The 21,566-nt window shown below is 41.4% G+C and overlaps 2 protein-coding genes and 1 long non-coding RNA gene across 4 annotated transcripts in view; 2 read left to right on the plus strand and 1 right to left on the minus strand.

Moving 5' to 3' along the window:
- Positions 1 to 2,658: 2,658 nt before the first annotated feature.
- Positions 2,659 to 8,291, minus strand: LOC118894161. The gene is made up of 3 exons (XR_005019661.1): positions 8,206 to 8,291; positions 4,698 to 4,801; positions 2,659 to 2,695 (listed from the first exon to the last, which is right to left on the minus strand). It is a non-coding gene; the product is annotated as an uncharacterized LOC118894161 (long non-coding RNA).
- An 86-nt stretch (positions 8,292 to 8,377) lies between these two features.
- RPL24 (ribosomal protein L24) lies at positions 8,378 to 13,109 on the plus strand. The gene is made up of 6 exons (XM_036849996.1): positions 8,378 to 8,517; positions 8,649 to 8,724; positions 9,262 to 9,372; positions 11,748 to 11,884; positions 12,301 to 12,364; positions 12,985 to 13,109. The coding sequence occupies exons 1-6, from the start codon at positions 8,513 to 8,515 to the stop codon at positions 13,063 to 13,065; spliced, it is 474 nt and encodes a 157-aa protein (XP_036705891.1). The 5' UTR covers positions 8,378 to 8,512; the 3' UTR covers positions 13,066 to 13,109.
- A 2,155-nt stretch (positions 13,110 to 15,264) lies between these two features.
- The window catches only part of ZBTB11 (zinc finger and BTB domain containing 11), a 30,203-nt gene continuing 23,901 nt past the window's right edge, over positions 15,265 to 21,566 (plus strand). Inside the window, exon 1 of one of the 2 annotated variants that reach the window (XM_036849993.1) lies at positions 15,265 to 16,731. In XM_036849993.1, the coding sequence (XP_036705888.1) occupies positions 16,422 to 16,731 (310 nt within the window). In that variant the 5' untranslated portion in view covers positions 15,265 to 16,421. Of the gene's footprint in view, positions 16,732 to 17,261; positions 17,751 to 21,566 lie in introns of those variants that run through there. The other variant, XM_036849994.1, reaches the window with a different exon arrangement.

Genomic DNA, 21,566 nt, shown 5'->3' on the forward strand with positions numbered 1-21,566 from the left:
ATAAAATTATATGAAATTCAAATTTCAGTGTCCATAAATAAAATTTCATTGGGATACAGTCATATTTATTTACCTATTGTCTACAGCGGCTTTTACACTACAATAACGGAGTCCTCATGACTGAGACCATATGTAGCATTCTTAGCTCTTATTAGTGCTGCTACACACTACAAATCACAGTAACACATTTTTACTTGACAGCATTTCATGTGCCATGTGTATCACCATACTCTGACATTTTATTATTAGTTTTATGACCAGCATATACCTAGCATGTCAAAACAAAAAAAGAAAATGGTAAGCTTAAAATATTCCATCTTTAAGATACTGTGAACTGCAGATTATTTTGTTAACAAATTAGATGGCAAAGCATTATGTTTATTATGCAATGAACCTATATGCTAAAAGAATACATGTTGACATTACCAGACTAAGCAGTCATCACAATATTCAAATCACAGAAAACAGAAAAGTTAGAAAAATTAAATAGAATATCTCATCATAGTAAAATTTCTTCACCAAAAAAAAAAAAATAAAGAGAGAGAGAAAGAAAATTAGGCTGCAACCAAAGTAATTTCCAAGTGGCTCATTTGTTAGGCAAGCAAGGAAAGTCATTTACTTATGGTATGTTAATTAAATGATGTTTGACTGCAGCAGCTGAAGAAATGTATCCAGAAAAAATAAACTTCTTTAAGATCATTAGCCTTTAGGTAAGAACAGCTGCTTAAAGTGTTGAGAACACTGGGAACAACATCAATAGTCAATTTAAATTATGTAGTGAAGGCTAGTTATTTTGAATCATTTTCCTTGGCTCTTAACGAGTTGACAGGTGTTATTGAAACTGCTCCTTTGTTCTGTTTATTCAAGGAGTCAATTTTTCAAGTGACTGAAGAATTAGCCTTTATGAATAGGCTGCATTGAACAGGTGAGAATATTTTTAAAGAAGTTGAGAAAACACTAATTCAATACACCTAAGTGGAATCTGTTTTAAAAAGTAGAAAAAGCCTTAGTTTGACAGATTTACAACACTTGTGAAAATGTAAGGTGTAAAGCCTATGGTTATAACATCATTGTATTATTAATTAGCAGATTCTTTGTGGAAAACATTTGAATCCACCATGTGTTGAGCCAGTGGTGTCAACAATAAACTTCATTTGTTCTTATGGGTTTACCATCATCAGCCCATGAATTTTTGTCAGAAATAACAGCTGAATATCCTGACTTGCCCTACCTCACAGTGTTTGATGACTTACCAGTGGTATCGTTTTATCATTATTATTAATTTTTTTTAGCTCAGGGCCAAGATTGAAATTTTTTCAAATGAAAAGAACCTCCCTTAACCACTATTATGGAACACTTACTGAATGGCTTTAGGATTCGTTTTTTGCTAATTTTGATCATGTGATGATGCTTCTTAACAAACTCAAGCTAAGCACAATGCAGCACTTACATGCAACACTTATTCTGTGGTAAAGTCATTTCAATAATCACTAACATTATTTGATTCAGAAGTTAAAACAAAAAGGAAGCTGTCCATTCTCAAACAAATTTGCCGTGGTTATATTTTTCGAGCTCAAATTACAGTTTTAGCAGTGTTGTTGATACCTCAATGCAGATGCAAAGAAAATTTCTATGTTTCAAGACCCATTTAACTGTGCATTTTGGAGCTTTCACTTAACTTTCAATTGGAAATAATTAATCTGACATGCTAAAAGGAAAATATCAAGAGAATAGTCTAATTCTATAATTGCCTTCCAAGAGATTAATATGTTCAATTTAAATCATATGTCCTTGGATTGATGGCAGTACCTGTCAGGGTGAAAAGACATTTTTCAAAGATAAAAGTTGTAAAATCTCATTATAGATCAGGATTAACAGATTAATATTTGCAATTGATTTTGATGATAGGGAAATGTTAAGAGAAATGTTATCCTCCCCCTCCCCAAAAAGAATTTCATTCTTTTCTTTAGTAGATCTGTTTTACAAAAACGTATTCAATATTATTATATTTTAAATTTTGTCAATGAATATATTGTGGAAATTGGTTTTCTCTCTTGTTATATAAATACTTATATAAACATTCTCAGTTTTGCCTCTTAGCCCATGAAGCCTAAAACACTTAATATTTCCAAACCTCTGTTCTGGAAGAAATAAAATCTGAGTAGGAAATTAGCCAGTGAAAGGGAGGAAAGATTCCAGCCAAAGAAGACAGCTTGGGCACATGCGTGAGAACCAATAGAGTATGTGAACAGTACTAAGCAGTTATTGCATTCTGACTCTTATAAACACCATGCTTCGTTCTTCTTGCATTTTTGAGCCAATCGGTAATACCAGTTTCTTCCAGAAGATGGCTCCCTTCATTTAGCCAAAATTTTATTATGAAACATTTCCAACATACAGAAAATTTGAAAGAACTTTACAGGGAACACTCATAAACCCACCACTCTGATTCTCTTGTCAACATTTTATTATACTTATTTTATCACATATATATCCATCTATCCCTCCCCTCCATCCATCTCGTTTTTTGATGTATCCCCCTATATACTTCAACAAGTATTTCATTAATTAGTGTTCAATATTTATTTAGTTTCCTGTTTTTTTAAATAATATTTACGGTAATTCCCTGGCGGTCCGATGATTAGGATTCCGAGCTTCCACTTCAGGGGGCACAGGTTCAATCCCTGGTCGGGAACTAAGATCACGCATGCCGCGTGATACAGCCAAAAAAAAAAAGATATAAAGTAAAATTTACATGCAATACTCAAATCTTAAATGAACATTCACTGAGTTTTGACCAACTGTGTTTAATTAACCCAAAATCCATAAAGACACAGAACATTACCATTAAAACAGAAAGTTCTCTCATACCCTTTCCCATTCAATCCTTCCTCTCCCACCCAGAAGCAACCACTGTTCTGATTTTTTTTTTCCACCATAGGTTAGATTTGTATCGTGTAGAACTTGATACATACAGAATCATACAATATGTACTTTTTTTTTGGTAAGGCTTCTTTCACTTAGCATAAGGTTTTGGGGACTCATGTTGATGTGTAAGTCAGTAGTTTATTCCATTTTATTTCTGAGTAGTAGTCCATTATATGAATATATATTATAGTTTGTCTATATATTCACATTTGATGGGGCACCGAGAGTGTTCCTTGTATGTATTATGAATAAAGATGATATAAACATTCTTGTATAAAGTGGGTTTTTTGTTTGTTTTAAAAATTTTTTTAATTACAAAATAATACAGGTGGTACTTATTCTTCCTATTTTCAGGATTGAATTGTGGGACTTAAATCTTTCAATCCCAAAACACTTTATAATTGTTTGAAACTTTTTATCATGGAAAAGTAATTAAAAGAGTACATAACAGGACTTCCCTGGTGGCACAGTGGTTAAGAATCCACCTGGCAATGCAGGGGACACGGGTTCGATCCCTGATCTGGGAGGATCCCCCATGCCGCGGAGCAACTAAGCCCGTGCACCACAACTACTGAGCCTGCACTCTAGAGCCTGTGAGCCACAACAACTGAGCCTGTGTGCTGCAACTACCGAAGCCCACGCGCCTAGAGCCCGTGCTCCACAAAGAGAAGCCACCATGATGAGAAGCCCATGCACCGCAATGAAGACCCAACGCAGCCAAAAATAAAGAATAATAATAATTTTTTTAATAAAAAAAAAAGAGTACGTAACTATATAGAGACTATTGTGATGAGCTCTCCTACACAACACCCAGTTTCAACTACTATCCACTTCTGGCCAATCATTTTTTTCATCCATGCCCTTACCCACTAGTCCCTCCCTCAGATTATTTTAAGGCAAACCCAGCCATCCTGCTATTTTATCTGTAAATATTTAGTAAGTATCTCTAAATATCAGTATAAGAACTCTTTTTTTTATTAAACACAGACAGTACAATTACAATATCTAAAGAATTAACAGTACATCTTAATATCAAAAATCCAGTCAGTATTCAAATTACCCCTATGGTCTACCCAGCTTGGTTGTTCAAATCAGGCCTCAGTTAAAACTCATATGTTGCAATTAATTGAGGAGGCTCTTAAATTTTTTTTTTTAATTTTTATTTATTTATGGCTGTGTAGGGTCTTCGTTTCTGTGCGAGGGCTTTCTCCAGTTGTGGCAAGCGGGGGCCACTCTTCATCGCGGTGCACGGGCCTCTCACTATCACGGCCTCTCCTCTTGCGGAGCACAGGCTCCAGACGCGCAGGCGGCATGTGGGATCTTCCCAGACCAGGGCTCAAACCCGTGTCCCCTGCATTGGCAGGCAGATTCTCAACCACTGCGCCACCAGGGAAGCCCTTAAATTTTTTTTAAACTATAGGCAGAGCCAGCTTCAAGTTGTGCAACCTGTGCAGTCACACAGGGTCCCTTGCTCAGGGGTATCCCATGCTTGGAGTTTAATGCTCTGCAGTCGCTGTCTTGAAAGTCTTAATAATCGTATCCTTGCATTTGTGTTTTTTAAGTGAAGTGTAATGGGACAATAGAGCATGTGCCTGGGGCTTGGCACCTCAGCTCTCTTGTGGGCCCACTCCCTGCAGCCTCCTCTCTTTCTAGGGATGGGTTCCAGAGGGCCACTGGTTCTACAGTCCCTTGACTCACTCCTTCCCCTCCCCCTCAGCTCTCTCCAAAGCAGGCAGCACCATCGTGCACTGTGCCAGTTTGATATCTACCCAGGAGGATGATGGAAGGAGATGGCTGGCTGATCTTCCCAGCAGCACTGAGGCAGTCTGTTGGTCCGGTGCCTCTAAGGAGGGGGACCTGAGAGCAGGTGGGCCTGGAATGTTCAAGCACAATGTCAAGTCACAGGGTAGGACCCTGGGCACCTATGAGGGGCTGCACTGGCCCAGCGAATGTCCGTGCCTGAGAGAACATGAAATTAAATAGCAATTGAAAAAATATCATGAAAGGTTGAGAGATAGATTGCAGAAGAAAGGAAATAGCTTATTTTAGTACTTTAAGGACATCTTTTTCCTGCTTTTTGACAAAGGGACCCCATACTTTCATTTTACACTGGACCCTGCAAATTATTTATATAGCTGGTTCTGTTCATTTGTTCTTCTCTCTCTCTCTCTCTCTATTTTACATGATGTTGAAGAAATTAAGTCATCCTGTAGATGCCAATTGCAACCATGTGGAGTCATTTCACATGTTCCTCTGTCCCCTATAATTTATATAATTGGTAGTTAGATATGAAAACTTGAAGACATCATAGTTAGCAATGTCCTCCAGGTGTCAGCAGAGTCTGGCTCAGCTGCTGAGCACCACCTCACTTAGGTCATGAACTCCCTGGGTCAACCCACATCTGCTGACTAAGCAAGGTGGGGGTATAAAGAGAATTGATCATTTGACTCAAAAAGGGATACTGTGACAGGCAATAATTGTTCCAGAGCTCCTGGCAGGGTTGACTGAGGTTTAGTTGGGCCAGTAATGCATTTGCCTTCTTCTGCCTAACATTGCTTCCTCCTTCCTTTCATAGGACCTGGTCCCTAATAAATACCTTTTACTCTAAACATAGTCTCAGTAAGTGCTTCCAGAGAAGACAGCCTGTGACAGTAGGTGATACTATCCCACATATTCTATTATCACCTATAGATCCATTACTCCTAAAATACATCCTATTCCAAACACTCCTCTAAACTTGTTTATCTTTCCACTACACAGCTCCACCTTAACATCCTGCGGGCATCTTGAACTTGGTCTTTCCCAAACTGACCCTTTCCTCACAAACACGCTCCTTCCTCTTATCTGTCTTCTTTTGACAAATGATACCGCTATTCACTAAGTCTCCATCTTCAAATTTTCCTTACCTCCTGCATTACCTATTGCTATGTTAACAAATTATTCCTAAAACAAAGTAGTTTAAAACAACAAACATTTATGATCTCACCGTTTTTTTGGGTTAGGAATTCAAGAGGGTTTACCTGGGTGGAAACTGGAAGAGCAAGAAACATGTTCTACCCCAGAGCCTCCAGAGGGGGCACAGATGGCTTGACTTCAGCCTAGTGATACTGATTTCAGACTTCCAGCCTCCAGAACCATAAGAGAATACATTTGTCATGTTTTAAGCCATCAAGTTTGTGGTTATTTGTTACAGCAACCACAGGAAACTAATACAGCAGGAGACTATGTATAAAAGGTGAAGAAACAGTGAAGAGAATGCTCTGTTCTCAGGAAGTATATAGAGGCCCAGAAAAGCACCAGTTTTGGAGTGAAGCTGTGTCTTTTGCCTATGAAAGAGAAAGGATAAAGTCTGCAAAAATTTATGAATGGTGTTGGAAACTGTGCTTTATGACACTATATAAAATGCTTTTAGGGGTTTCTGTATAATTTCTTCTTATCATAAGAGTGTTTTAACACAATGTAAGGTGTGATACATACAGAGTGTTATAAAGAACCCTGAAATGCCAGCTCCAGGAAAGAGTAAAAGAGCTAAAATCCGTAAGACCGAGTTTCCTACTTTTCCTCCACGGATCTAGTCAGACCAAAAATAATTTCGAGGACCGACAGAACAAAATCTTCCTAAAATGCTTGGGAAGGGACTATAAATTCTGGGGTTCTGTGAAGTAAACAGATCCAAATTCCTGCAGGTAGATCTTGGCTCCACCCTCTACTCACATCCAGCTGTGCCTTGTGGAGCTTGTAGAAGCCAGGACTATTCCAGAAAGATTTTTTTTTTAAGTGATCAAACTACTTTATCACCAGTAATTTAAAACAAAGAAAGTTAGAAGGATGTCAGAGTCAAGTTCAAAAACCATGGAAGCTGAGGTATCCATCTGCCTGTAGTCTATTTAGACAAGGTCTTCTAAGTATACCAGACACTCTCAACAGCTGGTCAGAGTTGGTCAGGCTGTCAAATTCCTTCCCTTTGCTTCTTTGGTTTTTCAATTCCATTCAGAGCTCTGTTCATTCGTTCTTGAGATTGTTTCCAACATATGTGCAGCTTTCTTAATATCAGTCAGCCACCTTGTTGGACTTTTCAAATCTCTTCAAGCACCTACTTGCAGAACTTTTTAGGGTGAGTTGCATATATAGAGAGTGTCCAGAAGAGGGAAATTTCCTACTCCACCCATTTAGAGTTCTTGTGGCTGGACTAATAATAAAATCAACACACAACAGATTAACAGCAGAAAAAGAAAATTAAACAAATTTAATTCATGTGCACAGAGATCGCATAGAAATAAGTCCTAAGTAAGAAGTTGCAAAAGCAGGCAACTTTTATATTTTTTAGACAAAGGAACAATAATTAGTAAGGAATTTAAGCAAAGTTTGGGCTTTGGGTAGTAAATTAGTAAAGAAGTATCAAAGTTTGTTTATACAAGCTTCTGTGCCCTGAATTCCCTATCTCTGGTAATAATGATGTCTTCCTATCTTCTGGTACAGTACAGCGAGAGAGTATGAGAGATTTATTTCCTGCTTTCAGGGGGACAGAGAGGAAGGTCAAAGTATCCCTCTTGCACCTACCGGTTCTTAAGTAACCTGAATGCAAAATATCCACTATGCCATTGAGGCATACTTTGGAGCAGCCTGACAGTGGGCTCCAACAACAGCATGAATCGATCATTAGATTTGTTTCCTAGTCAAGTACTCCAGCCTCCCACACAATTCAAGGATTGTCTTTTGCCACTCCCCATCATTTGCTGAAGTACCGAGCATTACAGAAGGGGTCAAGCGATCCAGGCATCGGCCTTCCCCGTGGGCCGGGCAGAGCTGCCTTCTGCAGAGAAGGGCTTTACCGTTTCCTGAGCAACCACCGGCCGCTACCCCCACACCCCCGCCACTAGGTAGCAGCCGGCAGCCTGGCAATCGATCTCCTCCGCCACCTGCAGTCGTCATCTGGCAATGCTTCGGCGCGTACTTAATAGAGATTTTGTAAACTGAATCAATGTATGCAAATGCTTTAGCACGAGTCCTGGCACACAGAAAGAGATCACTCAACAAACGTTGATTATAATTAATGCAAAACGCCATGAAGCACAATTCCATTTGCACGGCCTCAGAGACAGTTCAGATGTCCTTATTTTTTTGCAAATGTGGAAACTATTACAATTTAATTTTGTTAGTTAAGGAAATGGGCCAGCACAGAAGGCAAAATATGATTTTAGGTTTTACCTAAGGGGTATTCATCTATGCATCACTAAACTATAAGAGGGAGGGGAGAGAGGAGCCTCTTCTCTTTACCTCACGTTCCCTGCAGTAGGACGTAGCTCTAGGAGAGACGACAGAATGACTCAGAAAGCAACTGCCTGCCTGTCCCTCCCTCCCCGCCTGTAGAGCCTTAACGGCCTCTAGCGCCGTTACTCCAGAGGGAGCCGGCAGCCGGGGAACTCTAGACTTTTCGCCCCGGCGAGGTGACGTCATCACCGAACGCCGGGGTTAGGGAAGAGAATTGTGGGAGGAGATTGCTTTCCCACGACCTTATAAGGGCTCTTCCCATGATCCTTTTCCTTTTTTTCGCCATCTTTTCTTCTCGCCGGCACTAGCAGCAATGAAGTAAGCAGGAACCCTACATCCCAATCCGCTTGCATCTTCGGGCAAAGGGCCTCTCCGGCATCCCAGGCGTGGCTTCTCCTTTCCGAAGATATCCCCCACCCCACCTGATGGGCTTTCGCTTTTCGTTACAGGGTCGAGCTATGCAGTTTCAGCGGGTACAAGATCTACCCAGGACACGGGAGGCGCTACGCCAGGACCGACGGGAAGGTGAAAGGCCGCGTGGGCTAAACGCACCTTGTGCTTCTAAGGAAAGACCGGTCTCATTCAGTCTAGGCGGGATCCTTCACCACATCACTCTTGGTCCCTGAAAAGCTTGTTCCGGGGACCCTGTGTGCAATGAGTGTTAGGATCAGAAGCCTCTAAGGAAATCAGTCTTGAGCTTTGATCGAATGTAAATCAGGTCGGAAGTTAGGAGCTTGTGTAACCTTAATGTTCCAGTGTAAAGGCAGTGGGCCACCGGGGTATTTGGCTATTTTATGGGCACCGGGTCCTCTTGGAATCTCGGGAGGGACAGGAGTTAGTTGCCTTCCAGAATTTGACACCCAACTCTCTGCGTTATGAACTTAGGTTTGTCTGCTCGAGAAAAGACAGGGCGAAACGCAGAGACAGTTTCCTGCCAGTTCTGTGATACAAGCCTTTTGGTCTGTATGGGCCTCAATTTTGTAAAATGAGAGGATAGAATTAGAATGTTAATTTACTAATAATTTCAAGCTCAAGACTCCTACTTTGAACTTGTCACGACAGGTTTTCCAATTTCTTAATGCAAAATGTGAGTCGGCATTCCTTTCCAAGAGGAATCCTCGTCAGATCAACTGGACTGTCCTCTACAGAAGAAAGCACAAAAAAGGACAGTCGGTAAGTTAAATGCACTTTCATGTTGTTGAAACTCTGAGCATCATTTACTGCTTTTTAAAATTGAAATTAAATGAGACAGTATGTGAAAGTACTGCTAACTGTAAAGCATCAAACAGTGAAGTGAAAATGATTGATATAAAGAGTGCCTCCTTATACATCTTGGGCTCACAGTAAAAATATCGAGTTGAAATTTGAAAGCATCCCCCTTCCAGAGTTAGATAAATTACATTAAGCTCACTTGGGTTATAGCTCACCATGGAAGTGTTTAAGATGTTCAAGTGGGTGGCAACTAAATAGTTCTATGGAAACTTGGTATTGGTTATAATGCTTATAGAATTATTCCCAATGTAGGTATCATATTGTGGAGTCTTCCAGCATATTAGTTCTTAAAACTGGTTGTGTTTTTTGAAGTGGTCTTTTAGGTTGTTGAAAGAGATTTTTGAGAAGGGGTTTGAGTGCCATGGCAAGAGAATTAGTATTCAGGAGGCTTGTGAATATTTAGTGAGCGAGCACCTCCTGGGTGAAAGACATGGCTAGGGTATTATGGGAGTTCAGAGGAAGGAAAAATTCTAAATAGGGGGATGTGACATACCCAGTAGGATGGCCATTATCCAAACGGGGGTGGGGGTGGGAGGAATTACAGATGTTGGTGGGGATGTGGAGAAATTGGAACCCTGTGCATTGCTGAATGAAGATGGTGCAGGCACTGTGGAAAGTGGTTTGGCAGTTTCTCAAAAAGTTAAAGAGAATTACCATCATATGATCTAGCAATTCCATTTCTAAATCTGTATATATGCAAAAGAATTGTAAGCAGGGACTTAAACAGATTACTTGTACACTGATGTTCATAGTGCTGTTATTCACAATAGCCAAAAGGTGGAAACAACCAAATGTCCCATCAGTGGATGAATGGATAACAAAATGTGATAAATACATACAGTGAGATATTATTCAGCCTTAAAAAGCTGACAAGCCTGACATTATGCTAAGTGAAATAAGCCAGACACAAGAAGACAAATATTGTATGATTCCACTTTTATGAGGTACCTAGTTGTGGACAAATTCATAAAGACAAAGTAGAGGTTACCAGGCAGGACTGGGGGGAAGGTGGAATAGGAAGCTATTATTTAATGGGTGCAGAGTTCATTTTGAATTATGAAAAAAGTTCTGGAGATGGAAATTGATGTTTGCACAATATTGCAAACGTGCTTAATGCCACTGAATTACACACTTAAAAATGCTTTAAAATGGTCAACTTAATGTTATATATATTTTACCACAATAAGAAAAATATTTTTTAAATGGATTTGAGGTAAGAAAAATATAAACAGGTAAATACTGGCATTTTCTACAATAAAATATCACCTCTGTAAAAAGTTTAAAGTATTGGTAAAACGAGCATTTTGGTTAACCACAAATGTGCCCTCTTTCCTCCATATGTCCTGTTTAAAATTTTTAAGATATTTTGCATATCCCTGCTTTAATAAATAGTTTATTTTTTCTTGGACTTAGAGATGCACGCAAGATCTTTTTCCTCATAAGCACTGTAGCATAGGTTCCAGTATAGAATCTGCAGCAGATGTTTGAATTGTACTGTCTTGATTCCCAGACATTCCCTAACATTTGGTGGCTTTCCTGTCTTAAATCATCTTCTAACTTGACTATTTCTCCCAGTGTCAGTACTTGGAGTAAAAACAAAATAGAGTTGAGGTTTGATAATTTTTTTCCAAAAGCACATTCTTAATCATAAACAGTCTTGTTGAGATCACTTTTAAAGTACTATTCAGTTAACTTCCTTAGAGTTTAACTTTCTGTCTTTCTAAATAAAGTAGTAAATAATGGCCAGGATTTGTAATAGATGGTTTAACCAATCCATAATTGGAAAACTTATCTGTGTATTGCAGCATTTTATATATAGATCCTTTAAAAATATATATTTGTATGTATATTTCATTTCAAATAATTGCATGGATTATTTTTGGTTGATTTTTTTTTTTTTTTTTTTTTTGCTGCGCTGTGCAGCATGTGGGATGGATCTCAGTTCCCCAACCAGGGATTGAACCTGGCAGTGAAAGCCCAGAGTCATAACGACTAGGCCACCAGGGAACTCCCTGGTTGAATATTTCTGTGGTCTGAATTGTGTTCCCCCCAAAATTCATATGTTGAAACTGAGCCTCCAAGGTTATGGTTAGGAGGTGGGACCTTTGAGAGGTGATACAGTCATGAGGGCAGAGCCCTCATGAATGGGATTAGTGCGCTTATAAAAAAGGCCCAAGAGAGCGCATTTGCCCCCTTCTGACATGTGATATTTCATTTCTCCCTGACATTAATGAAGCAAGGTTGCTAAGTGTGGTCCCCATCTTTTTGTTCTGTAGGAAGAAATTCAAAAGAAAAGAACCCGCCGTGCAGTCAAATTCCAGAGGGCCATAACTGGTGCATCTCTTGCTGATATAATGGCCAAGAGGAATCAGAAACCTGAAGTTAGGAAGGCTCAACGAGAACAAGCTATCAGGTGAGGAAGCTTTCATTATGAGCATTTCAGCTATTGGAATGGATTTTAGGTTATGTTTGGGTTTATAGGCACAGGAATCAATCTCACGTTATTTTGTGTTGTGTTACTTGCATCTGTATAGGAATTGTCAAATTGTAAATACTCATGTTTAATAATACAGAAGTTTATACTATAGTCTAAACGATTTGTTGAAATTCTATATGCAATTATAAAGATACTATACAATTTCTAACAAATGTTAAGCTGACTTGGTGGTTAATGACATTTGTTAATAAATCCTTGGGATTTATCATACAAATAATTGCAGGTGGGGAAGGAATATGTTAATTCTACTTTTCCCAAACACTAGCCTCCTGTTAATAAGCTATACCCTTAAGGAGTAAAGTGCTTTGCTTAAGGTATTTTTAACCCAACAGGGCTGCCAAGGAAGCAAAAAAGGCTAAGCAAGCATCTAAAAAGACAGCAATGGCTGCTGCAAAGGTAATTGTGGGATTGTCTTGGATTTCTCATTTAAAGCAACAGAACGATTTATTTTTAATCCAAATTGTGGTAAATGAAAGTTTCGGTTTTTAAGGAATTTAGTGCAAGGCTCTAATGGTGTCCATAATTGATTTCTGAGTGATTCAGGTCTCCAGAGAGGTCCCTTTGCTAAAGCCAAATGAGTATGTTAGTGCTATATAGAAATGGGAAAGGGGAAAATAAAGGTGTTTTAAAGTTTATTTTGAAATAATTCTAGATTTTCAGTAAAATTTTCTATAATTGTACAGAATTTACCCAGCTTTAACAGTGTTAATTTCAATAACCATAGTAAAAATTTCAAAACCAAAAAATTAGCATTGGTCCTTTTTCTGTTCTTAGGATACAATTCGGGATCCCACACTGCATCTAGTTGTGTCTCTTAACTCCTTCAATCTGATATCTTTGTCTTTCGTTTATATTTCATATAAAGGTGGACTTTATAATATTAGGAACACAGATAATTAGGAAAGCAATCTAGGATACAAACAGAATCTGGGCATAAGAGAGCAGTGATTGGGGGGAAAAAAACAAAACAAAACCCCACATGGAATAATGCCACATAACATGTTGTCTTTTTACAGGCTCCCACAAAGGCAGCACCTAAGCAAAAGATTGTGAAGCCTGTGAAGGTTTCTGCTCCCCGTGTTGGTGGAAAACGCTAAGTTGGCAGCTTGGATTTTTAAATAAAGATCTGACTATAACTAGATTGTGGTGGAATTTTTACTCCTAAATTAGGCATGTTCAGCCTACACAGTAATAGCTAAACTACACAGTTAGGAATTTAAGAGCTAGGTGGGTTTTTTTGGATTTTTGTTTTAATAAATTATTTATTTATTCATGGCTTCATTGGGTTTTCGTTGCTGTTCGTTGCTGTGTGTGGGCTTTCTGTAGTTGCAGTGAGCAGGGGCTACTCTAAGTTGTGGAGCATGGGCTCTAGGCGTGTGGGCTTCAGCAGTTGTGGCGTATGGGCTCAGTAGTTGTGGCTCGCGGGCTCTAGAGCGCAGCCTCAGTAGTTGTGGCGCATGGGCTTAGTTGCTTCGCGGCATGTGGGATCTTCCCGGACCAGGGATCGAACCCGTGTCCCCTGCGTTGGCAGGCGGATTCTTAACCACTGCACCACCAGGGAAGTCCAAGAGCTAGGTATTTTTTAAAGAGTTCATTTCTTGGGAATAGTGCCTCCTAATGTAAGCCTCTTGGAGAGATGTTAAGCAAGATGATGTAAATAAAATAAGATCTATATGGTTAAATGCAAGCTTTGCCCAGCTGAGGCTATAAGGGCACGTTACAGACTGCATTGTCTAAACTTTTTTGTTACATAGCTACAAGTACTAGGATGTCGCATAGATTTTAGCCAGGTTGATTGCTAAAAGATGCATTTTTTTCTTCTGTCTGCAGAAAGTAAGCCTTCTTAATGAGTTATTTTCTTGTTAAATTACCCTTCTCCATAATAGACACATTTATTTCATATTGGGGATGCCTTTTGGTTCACTAGTATCTCACCTTTTAACCATTAGCTTATAGCTGAGTTAAAACTACTTAGAACTATCACCTGTATTTTAAAAACATATATGAAAAAAAAGGTCATGCAGCTGTGAACAGAGAAAGCTTAAAAGCCAGTCAAAATACCCAACGTGAATGCAGAGCTACATGTTCTTACTTTTGAACAGAATAAAATGTCCCCTTAAAAGCACTGCTTTTTTGGTCTAAATGCCTTAAAATGGAACTACCCATTCTGATTACCTTTGAGTCCTGAACAGCTTGCAGCTCAGGACAATATAAACACTAAATACTTGTTCTCACAGGACAGCAAGTTTAGCTTTTCTCAGGAAGACCACTGGACCGCGTGTAAAACATTTCACTGAAACATTTCTCTGTATTGGCCCAAAGGCACAGAAGAGAATCCCAGGTTTTAATGGGCTTCTCAGGGCTTTCATGGGGTGTGTTTTGATAGAAACTGATTTGGGTGTGGAGGGATTTCAATTAACTTAGTTTCTCTTAGCGATGTCCACAACTTGTTTACTTAAAATTTTAATCTACTTACATTTATTTTTTTTTTTAAGTGTTAGTTTTCTTTAAAGGTTTATTTTTAATTTTTATTATTTTTTTGGCTGCATCGGGTCTTAGTTGCGGCATGCGGGGATCTTTTGTTGCAGCACGTAGGCTCTTAGTTGTGGTGGTGGGTTTTCTCTAATGTAGCTGTGGTGCGCAGGCTCCAGAGTGCATGGACTCTAGTTTGGGCAGGCAGGCTCTAGTTGAGGTGGGCGAGCTCAGTAGTTGTGGCACGCAGGCTTAGTTGCCTCGCGGCATGTGGGATCTTAGTTCCCTGACCAGGGATCGAATCCGCATCCCCTGCATTGCAAAACGGATTCTTACCACTGGACCCCCAGAAAAGTCCCACATTAAATTTAGTTTTAAAGGAAGTCTATTTCACAGCAAAACTGGTGGTGCTGGCCCAGCACATATACATCCCTTGGAGGGTGGATTTGGAAATCCATTCTGGGTGCCCCACCCCTTGGGAGCAGGGGTGTGTCTCTATCTTCTAATTCCTCCCTCACCCAGCTGTAGTCTGTGGAATGAGTGGCCCTAAGGCCTGGTAGTTCTATCTTTCCTCAGGGCCTGGGAGCTCACGTACCTACAGCTAGAATATTCAACTGCCTCAAACAACCAGGCCGTTTGGAAATTCCTGCAATCCCCACCCCCCAAGTGCGGGGGTACTGAACGCATCCCGCTTTTTTGTATGTTTTAATTATTTCATTTATTTAGGCTGCGCTGGGTCTTAGTTGTGGTTCGTGGGCTCCTCTGTTATGGCATGCAAACTCTTAGTTGCAGCATGCATGTGGGATCTAGTTCTCTGGCCAGGGATAGAACCCGTATCCCCTGCATTGGAAGTACGGATTCTTAACCACTGCACCACTAGGGAAGTCCCGCATCCTGCTTTTTGAGCCCACTGTTTTCACCATCTGTCCTCACCTATTTCCAAAGGGTCACTACCTCACTCAGTGACTGCAGACTCTAGGCTGGGAGAGGAGAGGGTTGGCCCAGAGTTTTCAGGCTCCAACAAAGCACCGCGCAGTCTGAGCCGCCTCGGCCTTTTGTGCGTTCACTATATGTTGGGTGTAAAATGGAGAATTTTTTCCTCTAAGTTTATGTAAAAATATATGCAAATAAAGCTGTAAGAAAACACTGCTAGCTGCTCTTCCTCACCCCTTGCCAACATGACTACCTTCATAGGTAAAAAATCGTCAATACATAAACTGATCATTCCAGAAAAATGACTTCCATGGGTAGTTAGGAACAAGCAGTTGCTTAGAAATTACATTAACTCCTATCACGGAGGGACTTAGATATTATAACACTCAACTGGAAGCTACATTTCCACGTGAAAGGGCTTTCTTTGGTCTTACATCCAGTGGCTAATATTATACTAGGGGCCTCAAAATCTGGCGCTTTTATGTTGTCGGGTGTCTCAAAACGTAGGCGGGGTCAAAAAGACTCCTTTACACCTTGGGGTATCTCCGACGGGATTAACAACTTCCCACCACCGCCTCCTACACGTGCTCAGATCATGGGAAAGAAGGGAAAAACAAAAAGGGAAACTGCCAGGACTTAAGATGTCTGCTCAAAACCACTTCGATTTCCCAGGAAGGGCCTACCCGCTTCCAAAATGTCCGTCCGCAGTCCTAACGTCACTTGGTCGGCTAGATCAAGCCAGAAAGCCATTGCGCTCCAATCAGGGCTTAGCCCCCTCACCCACTGCCCTTGATTTCCGTCACTTCCGGTGGTGCAGCAGCCATTTTGTCAGTCGCCAGCGGATCCCGCGCGCTGGAGAAGTGCAGTTCCTCTTGGTTACCAACTCGTCCGTTCTCCCTCCGTGGTGCGGGCGCCCTCGAAGAGCACTCACCACAGACACAGCCAGTCCTCCCTACAGTGCCGCCACTGCTGTTGCATCCGCCCGGAACTAGTGCGCTGTCTTCCTCCCTTGCCACTGACAGGCGCCCTCGGGGAGCCGCCGTCAGCGATGTCAAGCGAGGAAAGCTACCAGGCCATCCTGCGCTACCTGACGAACGAGTGCGAGCCGTACGCGCCGGGCACCGAGGGTAATGTCAAGCGTAAAATCCGCAAGGCGGCCGCCTGCTACGTGGTGCGCGACGGAACGTTGTATTACCAGCGGCGGCAGCGGCACCGCAAGACCTTCGCCGAGCTGGAGGTGGTGCTGCAGCCCGAGCGGCGCCGGGGGCTTATCGAGGCTGCGCACCTGGGCCCGGGCGGCACTCACCACACCCAGCATCAGACCTGGCACGACTTGTCCAAGACGTACTGGTGGCGAGGTAAGACCTCGCCCGCGGTAAGGGGGAGGGCGGGCGGCTTGCTCCCAGGAAAGGCCCGCAGCCGGAGGCGAGCCCGTCTGAGCACCCGCAAGTGTGAGGGTCCGGCACCCTCCTCCCGGACGCCGCTCGCGGGCTCAGCTTAGCCCGTGCCCGGCGGCGGAGCAGCTGCCAGGCGGAGCCGAGAGGGTGGGGGACGCGAAAGGAGCCGCACTTCCCACAGGAAGGAGGCCGGGGAAGCTGGGGGCGGGCCCTGGCCCGGGGTGGGGCGAAGGGGGCTTCCCCGGGGGCCGGCCCAGCCGCGGGGAGGGGCCGGGACGCGCGGGGTGCGCTGGGCCCGCCTCCTTCGGCGGCGCGGGAGGCGGTGGCTTCTTCCCTTCGCTGACGCTTTCGGGCGGCCGTTGCAGGTGCTGTGTGTGGTGCGTTTTAAAATCCTGTTTGTGCGGATGGTTTGGGAGCGGCACGGTCCGCCCAGAGCCCGGCCGCTTTCTGCCGTGCGTTCCGCTAGGGTGTTGGCCAGAGGGTTTGAGCTTCTGCTGATCCGCTTGCCGGGGTTCGTCTTTGTGCTACTGCGGCGTGAATAAGGAATCATGCAGTTGTGTGCAGAAGTGATTTCGAGTGACTGTATGGAAACAGTCATTTGAGCCTAGTTTTTAGGACAAGAATTTTAATAGCAGGTAGTCTCAATTCTGGGTATTTTAATATTCTTCCCTTCGCTGTAGTGAAGAGCGATTTGGAAACTGTGAGGCACTATGTATACCCAGAAAAGATGCGGTTTCTGGGATTGTTATGGTCCTGGAGTGTGGCTGTAAAGTTTGACTCCTTGGGAACCAGGTTAGGGGAGGAGAGAAAGGGTCCTTCGGGGTTTTTGTTTTTGTTTTTACCTCCCTCACGCTCCAAAAAGTTGATGAATATTCAAACCGTTCGGTTATAATTAGTAAAAGTTTGCAGGCCTATAGAAGAGGTTTCTTCAGTAAAGATTCCGTATCGTTTTGCAGAAATTAACTTATGGAACTTAATCTGTGAGTAAGGAAGTTAGACTACTGAATATGAACTTTGCTGGATAGGTCTTTTTGCTTCTTAAATAATTCTTTCGTGTTTTCAAAAACAGTCCAGCTCTCTATGTTCTTCTTAAAAGCTTTTCCTTATTTTATATTTTAAACCAATATCTGAATTAAATTCCTATAAAGAGACATGACTGAAGGGTAAATATGGAGTAATTGCTGCATTTTGTTAGGATTGATTTGGTCAGACATAGTTTTGTTGAACAAATGTCTCAGGTTTAATATTTTATGACATGTTAAAACGATAATTATAGCTAAAGATAACAGGGATCAAGCTTTTACATGCAGGCATAGTGCTGAGCACTTAATTTATTTTTACATAGTATTTAATCCTCATCAAACCTTTTAAGATGGAAACATTTATGTCTGTTTTACAGATGGGAAAACTAAAAGCACCAGGAGCTGACCTTTGGGATTTCAAACTTTTCTTAACCACTATTATATGGTGCTAAATGGGCTTAGTGTTCAGAATTTTCCTTCCCTAAATTGATTATCTGTGAGTGATATCTAATCCAGTATTTTGTTTGTTTGATTTTTGTTTTAGTGGGCAGTGTCTTAAAAGACAAAAAAAACCCTGAGACTGTGTTGATGTTTATTTTTTTTAATGAGAGATACATTTGTGGATAAGTAGACTTTTGAAGTCCTTAATTGTCCAGAACAGCTGTTCTCTAAGTTTGGTACTAAACCCCTGAACAGGGAGGCCCTGAGATCCTTTCAGAGAATCCCCAAAGTCAAAATTATATTCATAATAATACTAAGGCATTATTTGCCTTTTCACTTATTGTATCACAAGTACACAGTGGCGTTTTCCAGAGGCTACATGACGTGATAATATGGCAATAGATTGAATGCATATATGATAGTCTGTCTTCTGTTAAATCACACATTAAAAAGACTTGCAAAAATGTAAAGTAGTGCACTTTTCTCACTAATTTTTTTATGTTTTGGTAAATAGTATTTTTCATATAAATGCTATTTTTGTTAATATGTAATGGGTTTATGATACTATTTTATATCATTATTTTTATTATTTTAATATTTCTTCATTTAAAATGAGAATTCATAGTCAGTAAGCATCAGAGGAGTTTGCCCTCGATTATTAGCTATTCATTTTGATGTTTATTACATTAACACTTTGCTCGTTTTACTTGTTTGTTATAGGCCTATTAAAATTAACAACATTGGGGACTTCCCTGGCGGTTCAGTGGTTAAGACTCCACGCTTCCACAGCAAGGGGCGTGGGTTCAATCCCTGGTTGGGGAACCAAGATCCCGCATGCTGCTCGGGAGTGCCAAAAGGAAGAGAAAAAAAAAATTAACAATGCTGCATAGACAGAAAAATAAACATTCTTGGACCTGGAACTGATAACTGATAAAACATTTTTAACTATCAGTTTTTAATGTGTCATACACCACAAATGGACCCTTTTTATAATAAGCATACTCCAAAGCCCTGGAGATGTTTATCTGGGAACTAATAAGATCTAATCAGTGTAGATACCAAGAAAAAAATGATTCCAAAGTCAGAGATAGTTTACTGGGATTTATTATTTACGCTGCTTTTTCTAGAATGTTGCCATCATAAGCACTGCCATTATATCCTGGTAATCAGGCAAGTTTGTAGCAACTTCACTTGTTTGAGCGCAGTGAAAAACTGGCTCAGTGCCTAAAGTTGACATATAGCAAATTTATTTCAGAATGTAAAATGTTAATAGTCTCAACCCCTTATTTTATCCTGTATTGTAGTTATATGCTGGAGTTTCCAAATAAATGACTCTCTCCCCTGCCTCAGTCAAATGCTGACTCATGGGGATCTACAATTAATGCAAAATGTGAGGAGAAAATTAAATTAGTAGGAAAAAAGATTAAACTAGGAAAATTACGTAATAGGTTAAATTAGCTACCTGCAGAGGTTCCTACCCTAAGAACTGATTTGTTTTATGGGGATAAATTGATGCTGCCGTTATCTAATCTAGAAGAGGAGGGTGTAATTTCTGAAAACCCAGCAAGAACTGGGTCTATGTTAATACAGCTGTAACTGACCACTTTGTAACCTCTTTGAAAAAAAAAAACAAAAAATCTGAATGACTAATATGCGTGGAGAAATAGAAATAGGAGCCACTATTCTCTGGGCCTCATCACTGATCGGGAGGGAGAGAGGTTCTTGAACAGCTAACAGGAGCAAATTGTTCAATTTGGCAGATCTCTAGAGTAGGGGTTCTCAACCCTGGACAGTTTTGCCTCCCAGGGAACATCTGACTATGTCTGGAGACAATATTGGTTGTCATAACTGGTGGTGGTGTTTGAGGGGCTGCTATTGACATCTGGTTAGGTAGAGGTCAGGAATGCTCCTAAACATGCCACACTGCACAGGACAGGACAGCTTACTCACCCCTCCCTGCCCCACAACAAGAATCATCTGGCCCAAAATGTCAACACTGCTGAGGTTGGGAAACCCTGCTCTAGAGTGAGAATCTGTTCCTCAAGTTGTTTTATCAGAGGTTGTTTACCCACTAAGTCTATGCTCAGTAAAGAACCTCTTAATGCTAATTTGGTATTTTATGTGGACTTTTTTTTTTTTTTTGGGCTGCGTTGGGTCTTCATTGCTGCGCGTGCGCTTTCTCTAGTGGCGGCGAGCGGGGGCTACTTTTGGTTGCAGTGCGCAGGCTTCTCATTGTGGTAGCTTCTCGTTGCAGAGCACAGGCTCTAGGCGTGCAGGCTTCAGTAGTTGTGGCACGTGGGCTCAGTAGTTGTAGCACATGGGTTTAGTTGCTCTGCAGCATGTGGGATCTTCCTGGACCAGGGCTTGAACCTGTGTCCCCTGCATTGGCAGGTGGATTCTTAACCATTGCGCCACCAAGGAAGTCCCCTACATGGACGTTTTTATGGAGGTTGACCATTGAGCATCATTTAACGCTTATGTAGTAGTTACCTTGTCTCAGACACTGTTCAAAGTGATTTATAAATATTAACATTTTATCATTATAACACGCTGTGAAGGTAAGTGCTGTTATCCCCATTTTGGCACAGAGAGGTTAGGTGACTTGGACATACATGGTCACAAAGTTAGTCAGTGGATTCAAATTTTCCTACATAAAGTAATTGCTACTCCTTGTGGTAATTACCCACTCTTAAAATAGTAAGTTAACTATGTTTATGCCTTTATGTCTTTTCAGTGATTAATTTGAGTCAGATTCTTTCAGCTTAATCAGCTCTGGGCCAGCTAAAGAGGTCAGGTTCCTGAATCTGTAAAGCTAGATTTAAGATGGATCCCATCAAAACACTAACACTCGAATTTCGAATTAAAGGACTTCTAAAATACGATAGGATGATTTTTCATACAGTTGATCGACTGTCATACATTAATACCTTTTTTTTCTATAAATTTATTTATTTTATTTTTATTTTTGGCTGCATTGGGTCTTCGTTGCTGTGCGCGGGCTTTCTCTAGTTGCAGCGAGCGGGGGCTACTCTTCGTTGCGGTGTGTGGGCTTCTCATTGCAGTGGCTTCTCTTGTTGTGGAGCAAGGGCTCTAGGTACGCAGGCTTCAGTAGTTGTGGCACGAGGGCTCAGTAGTTGTGGTACGCGGGCTCAGTAGTTGTGGTACGCGGTCTCTAGAGTGCAGGCTCGGTAGTTGTGGCACACGGGCTTAGTTGCTCCGCGGCATGTGGGATCTTCCTGGACCAGGGCTTGAACCCGTGCCCCCTGCATTGGCAGGCGGATTCTTAACCACTGCACCACCAGGGAAGTCCCGAGAATATAAATTTCCGAATTT

This window comes from Balaenoptera musculus, chromosome 4 (genome assembly GCF_009873245.2).
Source record: "Balaenoptera musculus isolate JJ_BM4_2016_0621 chromosome 4, mBalMus1.pri.v3, whole genome shotgun sequence".
Classification (NCBI taxonomy): Eukaryota; Metazoa; Chordata; class Mammalia; order Artiodactyla; family Balaenopteridae; genus Balaenoptera; species Balaenoptera musculus.